Below are 20,104 nucleotides of genomic sequence, written 5' to 3'. Positions count from 1 at the left end.
ATGCTGTAATTGCTGCTAAAGGTGCTTTAACTAAGTACTAAGCAAAGGGTCTGAATAAATATATACGTTATAAATCAGATTTTTTATAGAAATTTTTTTTTACAGACACTTCCAGAATTTTTGAATGCACTATCAATTTAAAGCTGTTTATACCTTCTTTCCAATGAATAAAAGCTTTGCATACACTTGGCATCCAGACAGTTAGTTTCTCCATACATTCAGTTTAATTACTTTGCCATGCCACTTGAAAAACCTTGTTCTATGCTAGTTGTATATTTCCTTTGGGCCTTGCAATCCAGTTCTTCCCAGAGCAGTTCATTAAGATTAAGGTCCAGTGACTAGTCCACCATATAGACTGTTTGCTCTCTAAATTATGCTTACAAAGCTTGGACTTACTGTATGGTTTGGGTCAATGTCTTGTTGTATGGTGAAGTTGGTTCCAATTATGGACAGAATTACGTGGCAGTGTATGGAATAGTATCCATGTAAGTTCAGTATACTTTTCACCTGGAATAAATCTCCAAACTTTACTGCTCCAAAAAACCCCAAACCATTAGCTTCCAAATTGGTTGTGGAGTTTGCTTTCATCTCTCTTTTGCTCTTTCTTCATGTGTCTGCAGCCTTTTTTTTTCCAGTCACTGTCTGATTCTTGTATATTTCTTCTTTTTACCAAGTTTGTTGCATAAAAACAAAAGGAACATACATGTGTTTTAAAATGGCAAAAGACGCAGTGTTTCCAATCTTTTGACAGGTACTGTAAACACCTGAGAGGAGGAGAGAGAACGAAAGAGTGAGAGATAGAGATATAGAAGGTCTTGGTTGCATTAAGATATCATTTGTTTGTTTATTGTCTCAGACCAAAGCCCCTCAGACTCAGGACAGTTTGGCTACAGAGATTCTACCTACACTTCTCGGTTCGTCAACTACATCAAGGTAACTCCTCCTCCTCCTTTAACAGCAATGTGGATAAAGGACAACAGTTTTATAAAAAAGTGAAGTTGTATGTTTCCAGCACCTCTCCTTTTTTAGTCTTTTGAGCTCTTTTGCAGGACAAAATGGGAAAAGTATCATTTTATTGTATAGCACTAAAACAATGTTTTAATGTGTTGTAATTTTATTATACAAAACATATTTTATTATCATATACTAATAACTTCAATTAAATAGATTTGATAATAAAACATTTCCAGAGTCACCCAGATTAGGATTGGTTTACAATTGAGTCTGCACCTGTCTAGAAGCCGCAGGTATCTACACTGAAACTAATGAACTTTACACGGGCTTTAACGAAAGACAGTGTCTGTTACACGGCTTGTATCTAAACAGTAGCCTACCAAGAAAGTCATTGTTCACTGTCTCCCTCCTTCCTTTCACAACTATTTCTCTCGGGGGTTTTTCTTTTTGCATCGTCGTGCGTTTAAAAATCACCACCGGTGAAGCTTTTCTCCCGATGCCGTGCAGCTCAGAACACAGGTGGAGTGCGTTTTTTTTCATGCCCGGTTGTTTTCAGCGTGACGAATGATTCACATTTCCTCTTGACAGTCCGAGTGAGCGGCAGGTCAAACGTCAGTGGAACATCATCCATATTTATGATGTGGTGCGGCCCGATTCAGTGGGAGCTCATCTGATTTAATATAAAGAGTTTCATTGGTTCACCTGAACCCGTTCTGCAATTTCATTGGTCTAATGTTATGGGGTTCAGTTTTTTGGCTTTGAAGTTTGTGAAACCGGGAAAACCCCAGAAAAAATCCATAAATTAGCTGCTTCGATGTTTAAGCCGCGGGGTTCAAAGAGTGGGGAAAAAGTAGCAGCTTATAGTCCGGAAAATATGGTACATTTGATTTGAAGATCAAAATGAAGAACTACATCAATGCAATCACCTGGACCACCATATTCCAGTTGTCATATGTCCATTATAGTTGAAAGTAGACCGATAATAGTTTTAGAATCTTATCATTGGTTGATTAAAAGTGGAAGCTGATGTGAACTTCTGCGCATTTACCTCAAGGTTCAATGCGTGAGATGCTTTTCTGATCACCATTCTTGTCAGCTCAGACCAACGTATCCGTTTTTCTTTAATAGTAAGCAAGGTGTTTCAGATTGCAGGTCCTGCACTTACAGGCCTTTATTTTTTTTATCACACCATTCTGTCAAACATCTGTCCAAAAGACACTTTTCCAAATGCTTCTATTTCATTAATACATATTTTTCCTTTGAGTGCACTAATTACCATTGCTAAGGCTATATAACAGTTTTGAACAAAGTCATGGTCTAATTTTAAATAAAGTAGGCCACCCTGGCTCAGATCCTAAATCGTTCTCAACTTTCCCCATTTTAATTTTCATTAATTCAGGTATTGCTTCCTTTTTTTTCCTCTGTTTAAAATTTAATTTCTGCTGACAAAAAAATTGTAAATCTCCAGGATATATTTTTTTTTTTGTGGACTGGAACTGGCAGAGCTCTGTGTATGTGTCTGTATATATATATATATATATATGTGTGTGTGTGTGTGTGTGTGTGTGTGTGTGTGTGTGTGTGTGTGTGTGTGTGTGCCAGCCACTGTGATAACAAAGAACTAGTAAGAATTCTAGACAGCCAGTTCCTTACTGTGCTGTCACATGACAGCTGGAGATGATGTGTGTGTGTGTGTGTGTGTGTGTGTGTGTGTGTGTGTGTGTGTGTGTGTGTGTGTGTGTGTGTGTGTGTAGGGTCGAGGTGTTGACTTTGACGAACCCCTCAGAATTGAGGAAGACAGTAACTGGGCAGTGGAGCAATCGTAAGTATTCCTTCCTCAATCCATGATTCAATTCCTTTCTTTTTCCATTTTATCTACATTATGCATTGGCTTTTGTATATATCATTTTACATTTTGGAACTATTTATTAAAGATATACTGTGATAGAAAAGTGTTAGAGGGAAACCACATGCACCTTTCCAGGTAAAATATTGGTACCCTTAATTGTACCGTCCAACTTCAGGAATAGCACTACTGGTATCCTTTTTTTTACGTTTTAAATATGAATTATTGCTTTTTACAAGAATTAAATGCTGATCTGCTTTTCAGCATATTCAGCTAAATGTTCATGAGCTTTGAGCAGTTAGAAGCTGGCCACTGTTATTTCTTAAAACTCATAAACTCCTGTCCCCTTCTAGCTAGTAATCTGTATAAATTGACTTGACTCATAAATGAAAAGTCTGTTGTGCTCAGTAAAAAGTTCTCTGTAAGGTTAGAATTTTGAGAGTAATAATTTGGGTGTCACATTTATTATTGAATCAGCAGTAGTGGGGAAAAATGTTACACATGTAGAGGAGAAGATTCATTCGTCTTCTGCATAAAAGAGTGTGCGGATGCTTGAGATTGGCTGGTGTCTCTGTGATTGACAGGAGAGTGTCCTACTTTGGAGAAATTGCAGACAGAATTGCACACTTTTTAGTGAGAAGAAATTTTTACCACACTATGTCTCTTACAGGCCAAAGATTAACCTGATCAGCCCACTGAAAGAAGCAGTGGAGCTGTTGCAGAATCCAAACAGGTATTTCACTTTCATAAATTCCCACTTACCTCAAATAGTACAACACATGGGAAAGGTTTTTGCCTCTTTTGCATTGGAAGTACAAGCTAAAAAAGAGTCACTAATTAGCATAATGCTTTACTATACCATGTGTTTAGAGTGAACATGAGCTCAGCTGATTTGGCTGGAATTAAACTCTACCCAGTGGAAATGGTAACAGTGGACGAATCACTTAAGTAAGTCGCAAGCTACCAGATAATGCAATAATTATACATCACACACCATATGAACTGTATGTTATTGTTAAGTTAAAAAGCATGAAGTAGCATAAGTGTTTGTGATTTATTGCAATCATTGACAAATATCTGTTATTAAAATGAATAAACATCTGAGGAGTAACAGCACAGCCCATGTGTCTTATTCCCTTTAGGTGTTAGACATATATTCTATATATATATATATCACTGTCTTTATATTTTTTTCTCTCTCAGTGGTCAGGAGAGTGAAGACGGACAGACAACGCCTAAGGTAGTGTCTCATTTGCATCTATGAAATGTAGAGCTGTGCTTATATGTCTAATGTTGAGAATGTACACTGTTCTCAGGATATCACTTAATATAATTCATTGAAAGTTGAATGCACTCAGGTCTTAGCTTAGACAAAGAAAACCGAAGGGCCATTCTAATAAATTTTAAAATAAGCTGACTCTCACTCGTACATGAAACTAAATTGCAATTGATGTGTGTACTCAGCTTGGGATTGACTCTTGTTAGGTTAAAAAAACAAATCCTGAATGGCGTTCTTATTACAGATTTTTTATTATTAGCAGCTTTCTAAGTCACCCAACTGAAAAGTATAAGGAGATTCTATGCAAGTTTGAACAGTGATGATGCCACAACCATTTGCTCATCTTATGTACACAACTGTTTTTTTAATAGTTATGTACATGCACTTTAGTGCCCCAGTTACATTTGAAGAACAGTGGCTTGAAATTCACTAAAAATCCCTTAGCACTGTTGTCATATTTGGATATCATGAGTGTCACGAATTTTAATAATTCATGTCATTATGCGTCTTTTTGTTGCTTGGGAAATTCACACACCACCACATCTCCAAATTTCTTGCTGAAATGTTTTTTTTTTTTATTATTATTATTATTTATTATAAAAAATAAAAGCAACATGTAAGTATTTGGGCCTACACAGTTTCTCACAATCACACACTTCATTGAGGGGTTTCTGCTAATGCAGGTGCAGTCGTAGTTTACAAGCATATTGTCATGCATTCTTATCAATTCTGTGTACACACTGTTAATAAAGGATACCACAGGAGAGCAAAATTTGGATAGGAAGGATAGTGTTACTCCATTCATTTTTAAATAGAACAGTAGACTGACACTCATTTATGGACGGATATTCCGGATGATATTCAAAAAGAATTGCAAATTGTATTCGCAATTGCATTTTCCATACGTGGACGCATAAATTGTGACATAATCCAAACGCATTTGCAAATCTTGCATTACCGTTTGCGCTTTCGCCAAAACGCGCAGTGACTGCCGAATTTAAAACAGAAAAGCAAAGTCCATTAGCAAATGTATTTCCCATGTCTTATGAGTTATTGACCATGTCATATTTAATATGGCAATATTAATTACCACATTTACTTTTTTCACTCTCGTGTGTAGCCTGCCAAAACTCAAAAGCAATCACAATTATTTGAATTTTCAAACGATCGCATGGTTTTGCATTTGCATTTCCCGATGCCTTTGCTTTGAAAGCTGTCAATCAAGTGTCAGGGGTGGGACTATATTATTGGGCATGTTTGTATTTAGGATGTGACATCACTTACGGTCGACGGCCAATGGGGGAAATGTCAGCAATAGGAATGTTTTGAACAATGGAGGTAGTCTGTAAAATTGTGGAGGACATTATGATGCTTGCATAATTGTCTGGAATATTCTTCCATACTAATCAATCATGGGCATCCAGGGGCACATGTAGAAGGGCAGTTGTATCTTTTGAATTAACACACAGTTGCCCTGAAATAATGTATGAACAGCAAATTGACAATAATGAATTTCAGATTTAAAAATACACACCACATTTCAATGCAGGAACACAAAAGTATTTTGATAAAAACGATATATCTTGTTATTTGCTGTCAACATGACATGAAGTCATTTCATGTTAAGTTATGCCTAATATTCAAAGATCTCTTGCATATTGTTCAATACTTTTTGCTATCCAAAAGCGCAGCCATATCAATTCAGGGAGTTTTTCCCTTGATACTTTTGCCAATGACTTATTTATAAATCTGTATTTATCATTTATTTATTTCTATTAAGTTGCTTTGTGACAATGTCCATTGTTAAAAGCACTATACAATTAGAATGAGATTGAATTTTTTTATTTTTTTTTCTGTTTTTTTACATAGCTTTATATGTTAATTCAAGAGTATCATCTTGATGTTGGATTGGTGGCTTTTCACTTTTGTTTTAGACTGTATTTTACAGTAAACTGTGCCATGCTGTTGTTGTAATGGCAGTGTGCATGAGTTTGTGTGTGCACGCTTGCATTTGTTGTGTGTCAATTAGTCGTTGCTGATGTTGCACTCGCAGCTTTTGACAGAAACATACGATGCATTCAGTATGCGATGTGATATTTATTGTCTTATACAGTGAGATCCAAAAGTCCACTAATTTGGTCAAGTTAGATATTTTATTTTACCACTGCTTATTCTAAATTATATAGAGATGTGTTGCCATTGAAAAAAACTTCTAAAAATCCCTTTAGCTAAGTAAGGTCATTAGAAAATGTTTATAATAGCAGACTCAAGTTCAAGGCACTGTAACTGTATGTCACTATGGTTATAGTTATTGTAAAGCAGAAAGGTGATTAAACTGACTCCAGCTGCTCATTTGTTCCACGGTTTGGACTCATTCAACATAATCAGAATATAAAATATTGGTTGATTAACTGAATTGTAGAGGATGAAGCTTAACACAGAAAAATATACTATTTGTCATTTACCTTATACTTATTCATTAGGAGAAGGCCCTACTCCAATCTATTTAGCTATCACAGTGTTTCTCAAGTCTAATTAATCAGAATGGCTCAGACAGCGGTTTGGCTGCAAAGCAAATACATGGTGGATGCATTATGTTTTCAGGTTTAGCCATCAGCACATCAATTTGACCCCAGTAACAAGCAGTTTGTTTTGGGAATTGTTCCAAACAGGGTCTAGGTCATATGAAGGTAAAACATGTAAAAGGTCTAGACTGGCAAATTTATTTGGACTGGTGGGTTATAAGTCTGCTTTTTTTTTTGTATAGTAACAGTTCATTGACAGTGACTTGATTACGAACCATGAAAATACTGATTATATTAAAATTTACTATAATGAGACATTCCTTTAGCATTTATGGAAGGAGTCTCCAGTGTCTGCCTTACGTAATGACCAGTAAGTTCTCTCATGTGTCTTAATACAAAGTTTATACTTTCTCAATAAAATTATAGCCATATATAAAATACTATATATATATAAAATACTAGCCATATTTCTCTTAGAGAAAGACTGTTTATGGAACGTAAATAAGAATATCAGAACATAAATAAGAACAAGAACAAGTTGTTTAATGTTTCACAACTTTAAATGTGATTAAACACAGGATTTCAGGCACCCTATTACTGACTAACAGCTTTATTTATCTGAATATATTTTGGATTAATCTTTATAAAGTGAATAGAACCTTTTTTTTTATTATTTTAATAAGTAGCTTTTGGTTGTGGACTTTTACTTTGGGATCGGACTGTATTGGTGTAACACACTTGTTAACTGACACATTTAGACTTGAGCCATGCTAGCTTGTGTTTCTGTTTCTTAGCTGTTTTTGGAGTGTGTGTTCAGTTTGTTCTTGTGGTGGATCGTTTGTGTGGCGTGCGCTGCATTTTATAAAAGATCTTAAGCTGTTAGGAGTTGTGAGGTGTCCTTGTCATTGAAGGATGGTCCGGATGAAGGCTGGGAGTTCCAGAGGAAGAGGCAGTATATACTCAAACGGGCACGGCTGGAGGCGCAGCTTGCGTGCCAGCAGTATACCTTCTATGTGGCTCAAAAGGTAATCCAATAACCCTTTTGGAGAACTGCAGAACTGTCTTCTAGATCAGGGGTTTCCAACCATTTGTATACCCTGGACTAGTTTTGTTTTGAAAATATCTTTGTGGACTCCTGGCCAGGGGGTGTGTGGTAATCTGCAATCATTTATTTATTCATTTAATTTACATGAAAATGTCAAGTTGTGTCTCTACTGACTCATTAGCTAATCTCCACATATTACAAACATGGAGTTTGGAAACCACGCAAAACCATATTTTAGATAAAAATCATCTTATTTTCTATTAAATGCTGCTTATTTTTTCCTCTTTTTCTTGTCACTAGCTGACTGGTCCTATTTTTACTATCACTTGGTCCGTTTTTACCACCTTTACAAGAAAAATTCAAGCGATCTTTTATGAGCTTTTATGTTCACAATTAGCTGTACCTGTTGCAAGTGTGGAAATAATGTTTTCTGAAATCATACAACATGTAAATTTGTATAGTGGCTCTTAAAAGGAAAAATAAATAATACAGTATCTATAAACATTTTTTCCAAAAACATTCTTGCCACCCAGTGGCAATTCTTTCATGCCCCGGTACCCGGTCATGACTAAGTGGTTGGGGACCTCTGTTCTAGACTAGAAAAGCAGAAACCACTGTTGAAATCAAAAACACCTAAAAAAACACACCAGTAAACCAAAAGTTAATCTTTTGAAACACGTTTTGAATATTTCTACCAGAAATACTAATGTTAATACTCAAGAAAAATACCTACATTTTAATAGTATTTAATAGATACAGCTGTCACATTTCAGCAATAATTTTAGTTTCTAAAGGAAGGGCATCATGTTCTGCTTTAGAATGTCACAATACATGTTGGAATCCATGTTTCCCTAAATGAACCGCAGCTCCTCAGTACCAGCAGCACTCATGCAGCCCCAGACCATGATGATACCACCACCATGCTTCACTGTAGTCAAAACACAATTTTCTTGATACTACATACCAGGGCGTAGCCACGCATGCTGGACACCATATGAGCCAAACAAGTTTATTATTATTATTATAGTTCATCAGACCCCAGGATATGGTTCCAGTAATTCATGCTCTTGAACAGGTTGTCTTCAGTAAACTGTTTGTCGGCTTTCTTGTGAGCCAGAAAAGGCTTCCTTCTAACTTGTTGCCATGTGCAGCGTATGGTCTGAGCACTGGCAAGTGGACCTTCTACTTCGGCAAACTCTAAAGCAATGCTGGCAGCACGAATGCGTCTGTTTTTTAAGCCAGCACCTGCCCCACAGCACAAGGACCTAACCTTTTGATGGACCTTTGCAAATCCTGTTCTGAGTGGAACCCATCTTGGAAAATCTTTGTATGACCCTGGCCACTGTACTGTAACTCAGTTTTAGGTTGTTATAGATCTTCTAATAGCCTCGGCCATCTTTGTGGAGAGCAACAATTCTAATTCTCAGATCCTCATAGAGTTTTTGCCATTGGATGCCATGTTGAACATTCAGTGGTCAGTATGAGAGAATTGTTCTCAAAGCACCAAATCTTAACTGCTCTAATACAAGATACACAAACTTGTATGGCCCTGTGAAGCAGACAAAAACATGAACATGATGAATAGGACATGAGGCTTTGCATGGTTACATGATGTACAGCTGCTATCACTTAGGGTGTACTCACTTTTGTTGCCAGATATTTGTCTGTATGTTGAGTTATTTTCAGAGGACAGTAAATCTGTACTGCACATTGATGCACATTGATTACTCTAAAATATATCCAAGTTAAATTTCTATAGTAATGTCCTTTGAGAAGATCTACTCAAATGGTTGCTGTGATATATAAATTACATTTTACGCATATAAACTATTAGAACAAAATGTATTAGGATAATTGTATGTACAACTGTATACAAGTTATACGCAATGTATATACAGATAATATATAGATATGAAGATGATAATCTAGGATTTACTATGAATTACAATTATATACAATAATGATTATCCAGAGATGATTCAGAATGTACAGTGTTAAGCAGAACTGCATAAAGATTACTGGCAATAAAACCAGTAAAGCTGTAAGCACTTGCACCTTTTGTTTTGTTGTCCCTGGCTATGTCTATATCTTCAACAACAACCTGGCCTTTTGTTTTAGATCAGGAAGTGTCACTCGACTCTTGTTCCGTTAAACAGTGTTTATGTTTTGATATTACCTACAGTACTTGGCAGAGTTGGAGCATTAATTCAGAAGAATTTTAATCAGTTGCATAGTAACTAGAAATGTATGATTCATACCATGTTGTAAAAATGAAGCCATATTATAAATAAACCAGAAGTTATATTGTAGTTTATTTGCTAAGATCACACTCACAGTGGAAGTAGAATTATGAAATAACTGAAGTGTGGGAGAAAGCCCATGCCTAAAGCTATGTTATATAGATATTACACTATTTTTTAACAATATTTAACATTGGATTTCATTTGTAACTTTAATTTTCATTAGTTGCCTCGTTCACATTTTATACCCTCATGCGCTTGTCGATGTAAATGGAGAACTGCTCACACTTCAATACAAGATTCTTCCATTTATTCAGTCTCTTGAAGCCTTGATCAAGAGAAAACTAGCAATTGTTTATTTTATAACAATTTAGTAAGCATATTGTACATTGTGTGGCAATGCAGCTGATAATACCTGATAATTATTTGTATGCCACCAGGTACCCATTGTACCATGGGTGGTGTTTGCTGCCTTACACTCAAAATGCTAAGTTCTATGGAAGGTATTCAAACAGGTTCTCTCCATGATTTGTTAGTTTTACCTCTCTTCACAAATCATGACAGTAGGCACATGTGCTGATAACCCCTAGATTTGAATGAGTGTTTATTTATAGTGTACTTCCAGTCTACTCAATTTCAGTGAATCTGCACCCATCATAGCCTCGGATTCCTGTTTTTGGATGACAGAAGTTTAATCTAGATCAAACACATATTGACACAAGATCAAAGGAAGTAACCCATGCAATTGAACCAGGGACTCTGGGACTTTTTCTTGATCCACAGAAGATATTGGTTTGCTTCAAGACAAAATTCTGGTGCACTTTTTTTTTATTGGTTATGAACACACCCTTCACAGTCTATCTGGGAATCTTGGTGTAATGCGGGATGACCAGTTCAACTTTCTTTCCAAGCACAAACTATATTAACTATTATAACCAGCAAATTATAGCCTTTAACAATAACGAAATGTAAAATATTCACTGGTTCCACCTGACATCCGCCGGTGCCCACTCGTGGATCAGGTCGCCTTTACCTAGCGTTCGCCCGTCTCACTCGCGGATAGGCACGCTTTTTGTCTGTATTGCCCACCCTAGTTTTCACGTGGACCGGCACGCTGTTCTTTATCTGTTCTCCTTTTACATGCTATATCTCTTCTAATACTCAACAAAGAAAAATAATGTTTGTGTTTTATGAATAAGTATGTCTAAAATCTATACTTACTAGAATTGATGTTTAGTCAGGAAGCAAAAATTTACCAAGGGTAAGAACTGCTGAGAGTGTGAGATGATAAGGACAAAAACAGGTGCTCTATGTGCTTCTTCACACACTTTATTTTATAAATGAGTACAGCTTTGTGATTAAAAGCAACTTTAAATATGAAGTACATGTTCCCTGTATGTGTCTGGTTTTCTTCATTGTTCTGGTAATTTTGTGTGACAGGGTGAGATGATTAGTGAGGAGAAGACAGATGATGGTCAAGCAATGGAAGAGAATGTAAGTAAATCTTTTCTGTTTTAGATACACAAACATTACTTTCTACATTTCTGAGTTTTATTAGGTGATGATGAGCTTTTTAAGAATATTTTACAGACTTTTTACAGACTTCTACAGATCAAATCTGAAATAATTTTCTATAATATACAAATATGTTTATTATATATATATATATATATATATATATATATATATATATATATATATATATATATATATATATATATATATATATATATATAAAATAAATGCTGTTTGTGTTGGAATCTGCTAAAAATATTAAACAGTGCCTGTTAATTTGTCATGTATTTTAATGACTGAATATTAGAGTGAAGTCCAGAGTCCAGTGCTTTCACCACCATTTGGATTGAAGCCCCGATCAGGTGATGGCCATGTGTGCATGCACACACACACACACACACACACACACACACACACACACACACACACACACACACACACACACACACACACACATTTGCACTGTTTTTGTAATAATGAATGGACTGGAATGTTATTATTGTTATTATTATTGCTATTATTAATAAGAACCCTACACACGTCTAACGCTTTAGAAAATGCATAAATATTAATTATATGTTCATATTTTTCATTATCGGAGATTATTTTAATATATTCCTTTTTAGCCATTTGTAGCACCAAGTTAGAAAGGTTGTGTTGTAACCAAGTATTGTAACCAAGATATTATTAATATTTATTACTTGATCCAGGGGTAAATGAGCCTACATTGGAACCCCAAGCCATTTCCAAATATTTTCATACTATTTTTAACAAGTCAATCAATGTTGATGCTTGCAGAATTATTAAAATAATGAGAAAGACAAGAAATACTGCTTCTTTTCAGCTTAGCTTGTTCATTTCCTACTTGCAGTAATGTATATATTTTTTTAAATTAGCAACAAATGTGGCGTCAGTGATATTTGTAATCATTATTTGTATAAGAAATAAGTATAACAGAAGAGCAATGTGATTTTTACATACTTTAATTTTCTATAAAATATTAATAATGTAAACTTTGTTTACTAGAAAAGTCAGTATGCAGTAGTTTGTCAGAAATCCATTTACTAAGTAATCATCAAAGACTAGGGCTAGACAAATCATTGTTAAACTTCACTTCCTGCTACAAAGTGTCTTCTCTGCTGCTTTGTTCAGTTGAATGCAATAATTTTTTTATGTATAGCATGTCTAACAATGGACATTGTCCCAAAGCAGCTTTACATATATAAATAGATTATGAGCAAAAAATTTCCTGAGATGATATGAGTAAGAAACCTTGAGAGGAACCAGACTCAAAAGGGAACTCAATGGAATCTTCAGTTTAACCCTTTACAGGTCCTCAGCTGCAGGATAAATTAGTCAGGAATAAAGAGAGGGATCAGTATTTTTCCGGTAACATTAACCATTTATATATTTATTTTAGCAATGCTGCTCATTTACTGTTCATGCGTAGCTCTAATTAATGTTAGCATTCAACTTAATGTGTGTGTGTGTGTGTGTGTGTGTGTGTGTGTGTGTGTGTGTGTGTGTGTGTGTGTGTGTGTGTGTGTGTGTGTGTGTGTGTGTGTGCGTGTGTGTGTGTGTGTAGCTCCACCCCTTGTCCATTGCTTGCCTTTGTCCATCAGTAGAGACACACTCAATAGGCCACCTAACGGATGCATTCTTCACAGTGGTATGTCAACAAAATCGTCCCATCTGAATGCAATCCACAGAAGAAATCAATTAGTAATTGAGTTAATTATTTTCCATGCAATCACTTTCTCTGTTCATGATTTCCTAATGAAACGTTTGCATCCAAATGATTCGATAAAAAAAATCTGATTTTCTAGAGCAGCAGCAGTTCTGGCTGCTCTCGAAATTGTATTTATATCCTTGTACCAATACCAGTGTTTCTATAGTAACAGCTCACTCACAGGGACTCAAACAGTGACTGCAGGTCTAATAAGAAATAGATGAACGCAAAAGGATATATGTTTTAAGTTTTTTTTTTTTTTTTTTTTTTGTAAGGAATCATTTAGCTATTTACTGTTTACGGGAAAGGAGTTTTCCATAATAGGAAAATCTTCAGAGGATGCTTTTGTTTCTCGAGTACAGTTTCTCAGGCACTGTTTTTTGAAAAAGAGAAAAAATAGAAGCTGGTAAAAGATTGTTAATGCTGTTGAAACCACAGTAATTCTGAGTTCCCACACAAGCCGTCGTACTATGAAATCTCCAGTCGACGTTCCTACTTTTGTAGTTGTCAGTGTGACTAATCTAACTAAAGAGACAGATCACATTTTAGTTTCACCATCTTCACTCTTATTGGTAGTAGATTCACCAAGTTGCAACATAGTTGCAAAAGGTTAAGCCTTTCTCAAAGCGTAACCCTCTAGACATGCCCACATCTGGTCATCAGTGGTCACTGTGTGCTGCTACATGTGTGAATATTGCTTAACTTAGCTTCTCCTCAGTGCTCATCATACAACATACAAGTGTTTCATCCCTTATAAATGCAAATGTTTTATCACAGAAGCTGATTTTATTTTATTTTATTTTTTTATTTTCTTGTGTGTTTCTTTCTAAACTTGCATAAAAATGAGATAGTTGGCTATGGTGAGGCAAACACAGACACGCACACAGTTAAGAGGAAGCAATGTTTCTTAAAAAATGTGGAAAGGCTGCTTTTAACTGTGCTGTGTATATTTATAGTCCTGCTGCATTCAAGAAAGGGGGAGGGACTGAGTGTCCACAGAAAACATTCTGAGGAAAAAAGAAAGACTACATGAATACATAAACGCCTCCAACTTCACATAAGCATGTTGTTGCCGGTTTAAAAGATAGAAATGAGGTTAGATGTCTTAAATGTTTTCACCAGAAGGACAAATTTGTGCACTTTGCAGTATTTTTCTTTTTTTTTTTTTTCCCTCATCCACAGCTCTAATCAAAAATACCTATTTAAAAATACCTTAAATGTTTTTGGACGTATGTGACTTGATTTATGAATAAACGCAAGATGTGATCAAAAGGGCTATAAGTATAGCAGATTTCTGAATCTTCAAGGTAAATATAGCTTGATAAATAAATTGAAGAGAGAGATCTGTGATGTTCTGCATGAAACAGAACGTGCTCTCCTTTTTTTATTTTTAGCCTTGGCCTCTTTTTCAAGGCCATATTTGAGGGGTATTATTTTAGGGCAACCACTCATAGCCTACACACACACACACACACACACACACACACACACACACACACACACACACACACACACACACACACACACACACACACATAGACAAGCAGTTCAGTCATGAGATTTTTATCTTTATGTTGCACTTTCAAAAAGAGGCTGCGCTTGGCTGAGTTTAAATGATCCAGATTTCCTCTGCAGAGCATTAGAGCAACGTTGTCCTATTCTTCACTCTACTTATCCTTCCTTCCATCTCTAAAATTTCTTGCTTAGAAAGCATTTAGCTCCTCTTTTCCCAGCCCTCCCTTTTGCTCCAGCACTACACTCCTTCTCACACAGTTATCAAACATAAGCAAGTTTCGTTTTAAGTCAGAAAGGAATATGAACAGAGATACATCACCTCACTTGTTGTGTAGTAAGACCTGGCAAGGTCTTGCAGTATATCCTTCTCTTAGCTTTTGTATTCTGTGTCATGGTTTTATGGTTTGATCTTTGGCCTGTTGCCAGCATACTTGGCTAAAGACACTTCTTCCTTGTTTCATTTCATTTCATCTTCACGCCTCACTAATTACAGTCGGAAAAATAAGGAGAGTGCGGGTTTATTCTTATTGGCAAACTTATTTCTTCAAACTTTATTCACAATAGAAAACAGAAACCAAATGTGTAAACTGAGGAAATGGACCATTTAAAAAAAAAAAAAAAAAAAAAAAAGGGTCATTTGGATTTCAACACATCTCAAAACATTTGGACAGGGCCATGCTTATCACTGTGTAGCATCCCCTTTTCTTTAACAATGGTCCATATATGATCTGGGTCTTCGTTGTCATGTTTTCATTCATCTTCTAATACGAAGCTTTTGTAATAAATGCAGAGTGCAGTTTATTTTCTCGTTGAAATATTCAGGGCCTTCCCTGAAAAAGGATGGAAATATGTTGTTCTAACAGCTGTATATACCTTGTAGCATTAATGGTGCATTTCTAGTTGTGCAAGCTGCCACTTTACATAGGCACTAATCCACCCCATACCCAGCAGAGGTGCAGCTTTTAAACTGAGCATCGATAACAAGCCGGCTAGTCCCTCTTTTCTTTAGTCCGAAAGAAGTGATGTCAATGGTTTCCAAAAGAATTGAAATTTCCATTTCGTCTTACCACATTCCACTTCGCCCCAGTCAATTTTAAATGAACTTTGGTCCAGAGAAATTTCTGGACCATGTTTACATATTGCTTCTTCGCATGATAGAGCTTTAATTTGCGTTTGTGGATGTCACAGGCGAGCTATGTTCCCAGACAGTGATTTCTGGAGCTGATTTGACTGCTCTGCCTCTCAAAGATACTCGCTTTATCCCCAATCATTTTAGTGACCTGTTGCCAGTTAACATAATTAGTGGCAAAATGTGTTTTCAGCTGTTTCTTTTTTTAGCATTTTTTTAGCCATTTGTTTCACCGATGTCTTGCAAAGTTAGAATTACTCCATTTTTTCCTTAAAATAGTACAATTTTTATTGTGGGAAAAAAAATATGACTTTATAAAATTGCATAACATCTTTGTTTTTACAATAAGGTAAGTAAATGATGACGTAACAGATAGGACTGTGATAATCGGTTAGTGTGTATATTCGTAAATGTTCCATACTATTCATGAGAATAGCTGAACTTTTTATCCCCCAAGATAACCCGCTGCTAATGGTGATGCAAGATTTGTCAGCTTTTGAAAAGCTTTCACTTTTCTTGAAATGACAATGTTTTGTGCATACATGTCTGACTGTTTTCTGCCTTTTGACAGTTTACCTGAGAACCCCTAAGAGTCTGGAGTCAGTGGATCCTCAATTCACCATGAGGAGGAAGATGGAACAGCTTAGAGAGGAGCTGGAACTCATGGAGCAGCTACGAGAGGTGACAAAGCATGCATCACACACACACACACACACACACACACACACACACACACACACACACATATATATATAAACTGACTCATTAAATACACCAATTTTTACACATTGTTAAATTTATTTTGTGTGTGTGTGTATCCTGTTCAGTGCATTGAGAGCAGACTGAAGGTTGTGCTTCCTGAAGATCTTGGCTCCTCGCTCATGGACGGGGTGGTGCTCTGTCATCTAGCCAATCACGTTAGACCGCGCTCGGTCGTTAGCATCCATGTTCCATCTCCAGCAGTAGTGCGTTACTCTGAAGAGTATTTAAAGCATCCTCTTTGACAATTTTTGGATTATTTATCTTGTTTTTTAATCTTTTTTTTTTCTATTTAGCCAAAGCTCAGTATGGCTAAATGCCGCCGGAATGTTGAGAACTTCCTGGACGCTTGCAGGAAGATTGGTGTTCCTGAGGTGAGTGACATTATTTCCTGTAAAGAGAATAACAGAGAGGTTGCATGGTTTGCACTATTATCACAAGCTTTGTTTAAACATGTTGCAATTTTAGAACAGAATCACAAGTAAGCTTTTAAAAGCTGATCCACCCATGTGCACACACACATACACACACACACACACACACACACACACACACACACACACACGCCTATTACTAGGAAAATTGCTATTTAAATGACAGTGAAGGTGGGGTAATAGAAAAATTAAAGATTATAAAGGAATATATTCTGTACTTAATAACCTCTAAAACCCACAGCAGCTCAGATTTATTTTAAGGTTCTTAAGCCACACAACAAAAAATAAACCTTCACCCCATAAGCTCTAACACACACTGACATCTGACTATGAAAGGGGAAATGCTCTAATTGCAGATCTGGGATGACCCTGAAGTCACAATGCTTTCTTATCAGTGTGTTTTTGTCTAAATGTGCAGATAGATAGTTGTATGATAAGATATATAAAATAAATATCACCGTGTCGGTGTAAAAGCATACCTACCACTCTGTCCAAGGAAATGAGAAAGAGTACCAGATTTAGAAACATGACACAGAGTGAACGTAATGTAATGTAATTGGTATGCAAATGTAATGTAAATTGTAGTAAATTGTATATTTTAGTTTTGTAAAAAAAATAATTATAATAAAACAGTGGGTAATGATTGCAATACAAATGTTGAATGTTAGCACATAGTTTATTAAATATCATTTCATTGTCATGGCTTTGGGCTCTTTCAATCTCTCACCTTGTGCTTGTGTGTGTGTGTGTGTGTGTGTGTGTGTGTGTGTGTGTGTGTGTGTGTGTGTGTGTGTGTGTGTGTGTGTGTGTGTGTGTGTGTGTGTGTGTGTGTGTGTGTGTGTGTGTGTGTGTGTGTGTGTGTGTGTGTGTTATGGAATCTAAATAATGCAAAAAAATTACAATTTTACAGATTATGATATGCATTTTGGAAATGCTTGCAATAAATGATTTATTTTAATACTTTATTTTAATGTCAAAGACTTATGAAAAGTCAAAATAAGGGTGATGCAGATAGCAGAGAATAGAACGGGCACAAGACCGTTATTTGTGGTGTATATGGCAGCAGATCTGTGCCAGAAATCTGGGCGCATTATTGAAGCTCCTGCATTGAGAGTGTAAATGTAAATTGCAACGAAACAACGTGCAAGATATACTGTGTATGCAGTACTAGCTCTGGCACATGAGGAAAATTTGTATGCACAAGCAAAATCATTCCTCACACTCTCAGTGGCTGATTCTTTTCTTGCACAAATACCTTTGTTCGCCTTTTGCCAGGAGTGGGTGGGACAAACTAGCTTGACGCTAACTTTAATTGTCAGTAGCCAACAAATTGTTCTGGAAACAAGTTCTGATTAGCTTCTTGCCACTGCAACAAACTCATTTATTGATTATTTTGATTATTTATACTCTTGCAACATAAAGCATTATGTAATACATGTGGATACAGGGTATCTTTACCAGCTGTTAGATGTGTTCTAGCCATTTATTTATTTATTTTATTTTTTTTATAATGTTTTTTTCCCTTGTGAGTTTCTGTTTATTGTCAGAAGTTAATGATAGTGATTTTCTCCTCAAAAGAGCATACAACATTTAGGTTGGTTATCTTTTTTATTTTTTAAATCTGTAGTAGTAATAATAATAAAAATTATTTAACTTTATTTTATACACTTATAACATTAATATTTACCATATTGTAGTATTTAACACGTCACCACATTTTCTCTCAATATAATGCAGCCCTACAAAACAGATATACAGTGGTGTTCCAGCATTCTCCATTCACAGTAGGAAATCAGTGTGTAGCTCACAAATCTGCCAGATTTCTATGAAACTTCAAGGGCATTTGGGCCACTGTGTTATACACAAGCACTTCAATTCAAACCTGGAAAAAAAGAATCCTGACTAACATTTCCCTCCCTAACAGAGAGCTGAATTCTGGTTTAATTTTAATAGTTTGAACTTTTTATCACTCCAGCACCACCTGGTGGCAGTGCTCAGAAGTACATCCTAAAAACTTAGCATGAGTTTATATATTTTGGATTAATCTTTGAATGTTTGAGAGATTAGTTTATCACCACAAAGCATGTACTTGAGTAACAGTAGCGATACACTAGGTAAAATATTACTCCAGCAAAAGTAAAAGCGCAAAATAATTTGCTTTCAAATGTACTCTAGTACAGCGGTCCCCAACGTTTTTTGCGCCACGGACCGGTTTAATGCCAGACAATACTTTCACGGACCGGCTAGTGTGTGGCAGATGAATACAACAAAATAAAATGATACGACTGGTATTTTCTAAATATATTAATAATAATCGTGAATCCACTGTGTTTGTTGTTAATTTTGCTAGCTTGGGGTTTACAATTTAGCGGTAATGTATTATGTGTTAGCGGTTGGAGCAGCTGCTTTAAAAAGGTAGTGGATGGAGGTGAGACATGTGACCGAGGCATCATGAGTGAGTCATAGACAGATGTGGCAGAGGAAATCCGGTAATTTTCTAAAATAAAACGTCAGTCAGAAATAGATAATAAATAAAACGGAATTAATGTAAGTTATGTGTTCTTTCTGTGCGGCCCGGTACCAGTTGACCCACGGACCGGTGCCCGGGGGTTGGGGACCACTGCTCTAGTATACAAGTACTATGATTTATTATGGCTATAATGTCTTATCATTTTAATCACGACTCTGCATACTCAACTCAGTTCATGTGAAAAGACTCTGTTACTTTTAGAGCACTGATCTCTTATTAGAATAATATTAATGAGTTAAACACTGATTAATATCTAATAAATTATCATGAGCTGAAAATCTTATTTTCGCCAACTTCAGAGATATTTTAAATAAGGCCACGGGTGCTGTGGCAAGTTAAAGTGAGGAGTTTCTCCCATCGTTTATTCCTCTCGAAATGTTCTGCTTGATTTTGAACTGATGCTGAACTGTATGTTTGTGCTAGTAGATACCACTAAGCGGCAACATTTCCCCCATTGATTAGTTTTAGCTTTGAAAAGCTCCTCTCTTATTTATGTTACTGTGCACAATTGATCAACCTAATAGAACCAAGAACCATACAACTCCTTGGCTATTTGTAGCTATAAGATACATACAATATCTCTATCCTTATAATATATGTATTT

General features: G+C 36.0%; 1 protein-coding gene across 8 annotated transcripts in view; it reads left to right on the top strand.

Annotated features, from left to right (window-relative positions):
• Positions 1-20,104, top strand: part of lrch1 (leucine-rich repeats and calponin homology (CH) domain containing 1) — a 64,341-nt gene that overhangs the window by 38,127 nt on the left and 6,110 nt on the right. For 2 of the 8 annotated variants that reach the window (XM_083537736.1, XM_083537733.1), the window contains exons 9-20: positions 857-933; positions 2,709-2,776; positions 3,471-3,533; positions 3,671-3,748; positions 4,004-4,040; positions 7,516-7,629; positions 11,330-11,383; positions 11,712-11,766; positions 12,990-13,073; positions 16,349-16,458; positions 16,605-16,742; positions 16,833-16,910. In XM_083537736.1, the coding sequence (XP_083393862.1) occupies positions 857-933; positions 2,709-2,776; positions 3,471-3,533; positions 3,671-3,748; positions 4,004-4,040; positions 7,516-7,629; positions 11,330-11,383; positions 11,712-11,766; positions 12,990-13,073; positions 16,349-16,458; positions 16,605-16,742; positions 16,833-16,910 (956 nt within the window). The remainder of the gene's footprint in view (positions 1-856; positions 934-2,708; positions 2,777-3,470; positions 3,534-3,670; positions 3,749-4,003; positions 4,041-7,515; positions 7,630-11,329; positions 11,384-11,711; positions 11,767-12,989; positions 13,074-16,348; positions 16,459-16,604; positions 16,743-16,832; positions 16,911-20,104) is intronic. The other 6 variants (XM_083537734.1, XM_083537738.1, XM_083537739.1 and 3 more) reach the window with 3 other exon arrangements.

This window comes from Silurus aristotelis, assembly GCF_946808225.1.
Source record: "Silurus aristotelis genome assembly, chromosome: 3".
NCBI classification, from domain to species: domain Eukaryota; kingdom Metazoa; phylum Chordata; class Actinopteri; order Siluriformes; family Siluridae; genus Silurus; species Silurus aristotelis.
The sequence above is the reverse complement of the archived record's forward strand: the minus strand, read 5'-3'. Positions and strand labels throughout refer to the sequence as shown.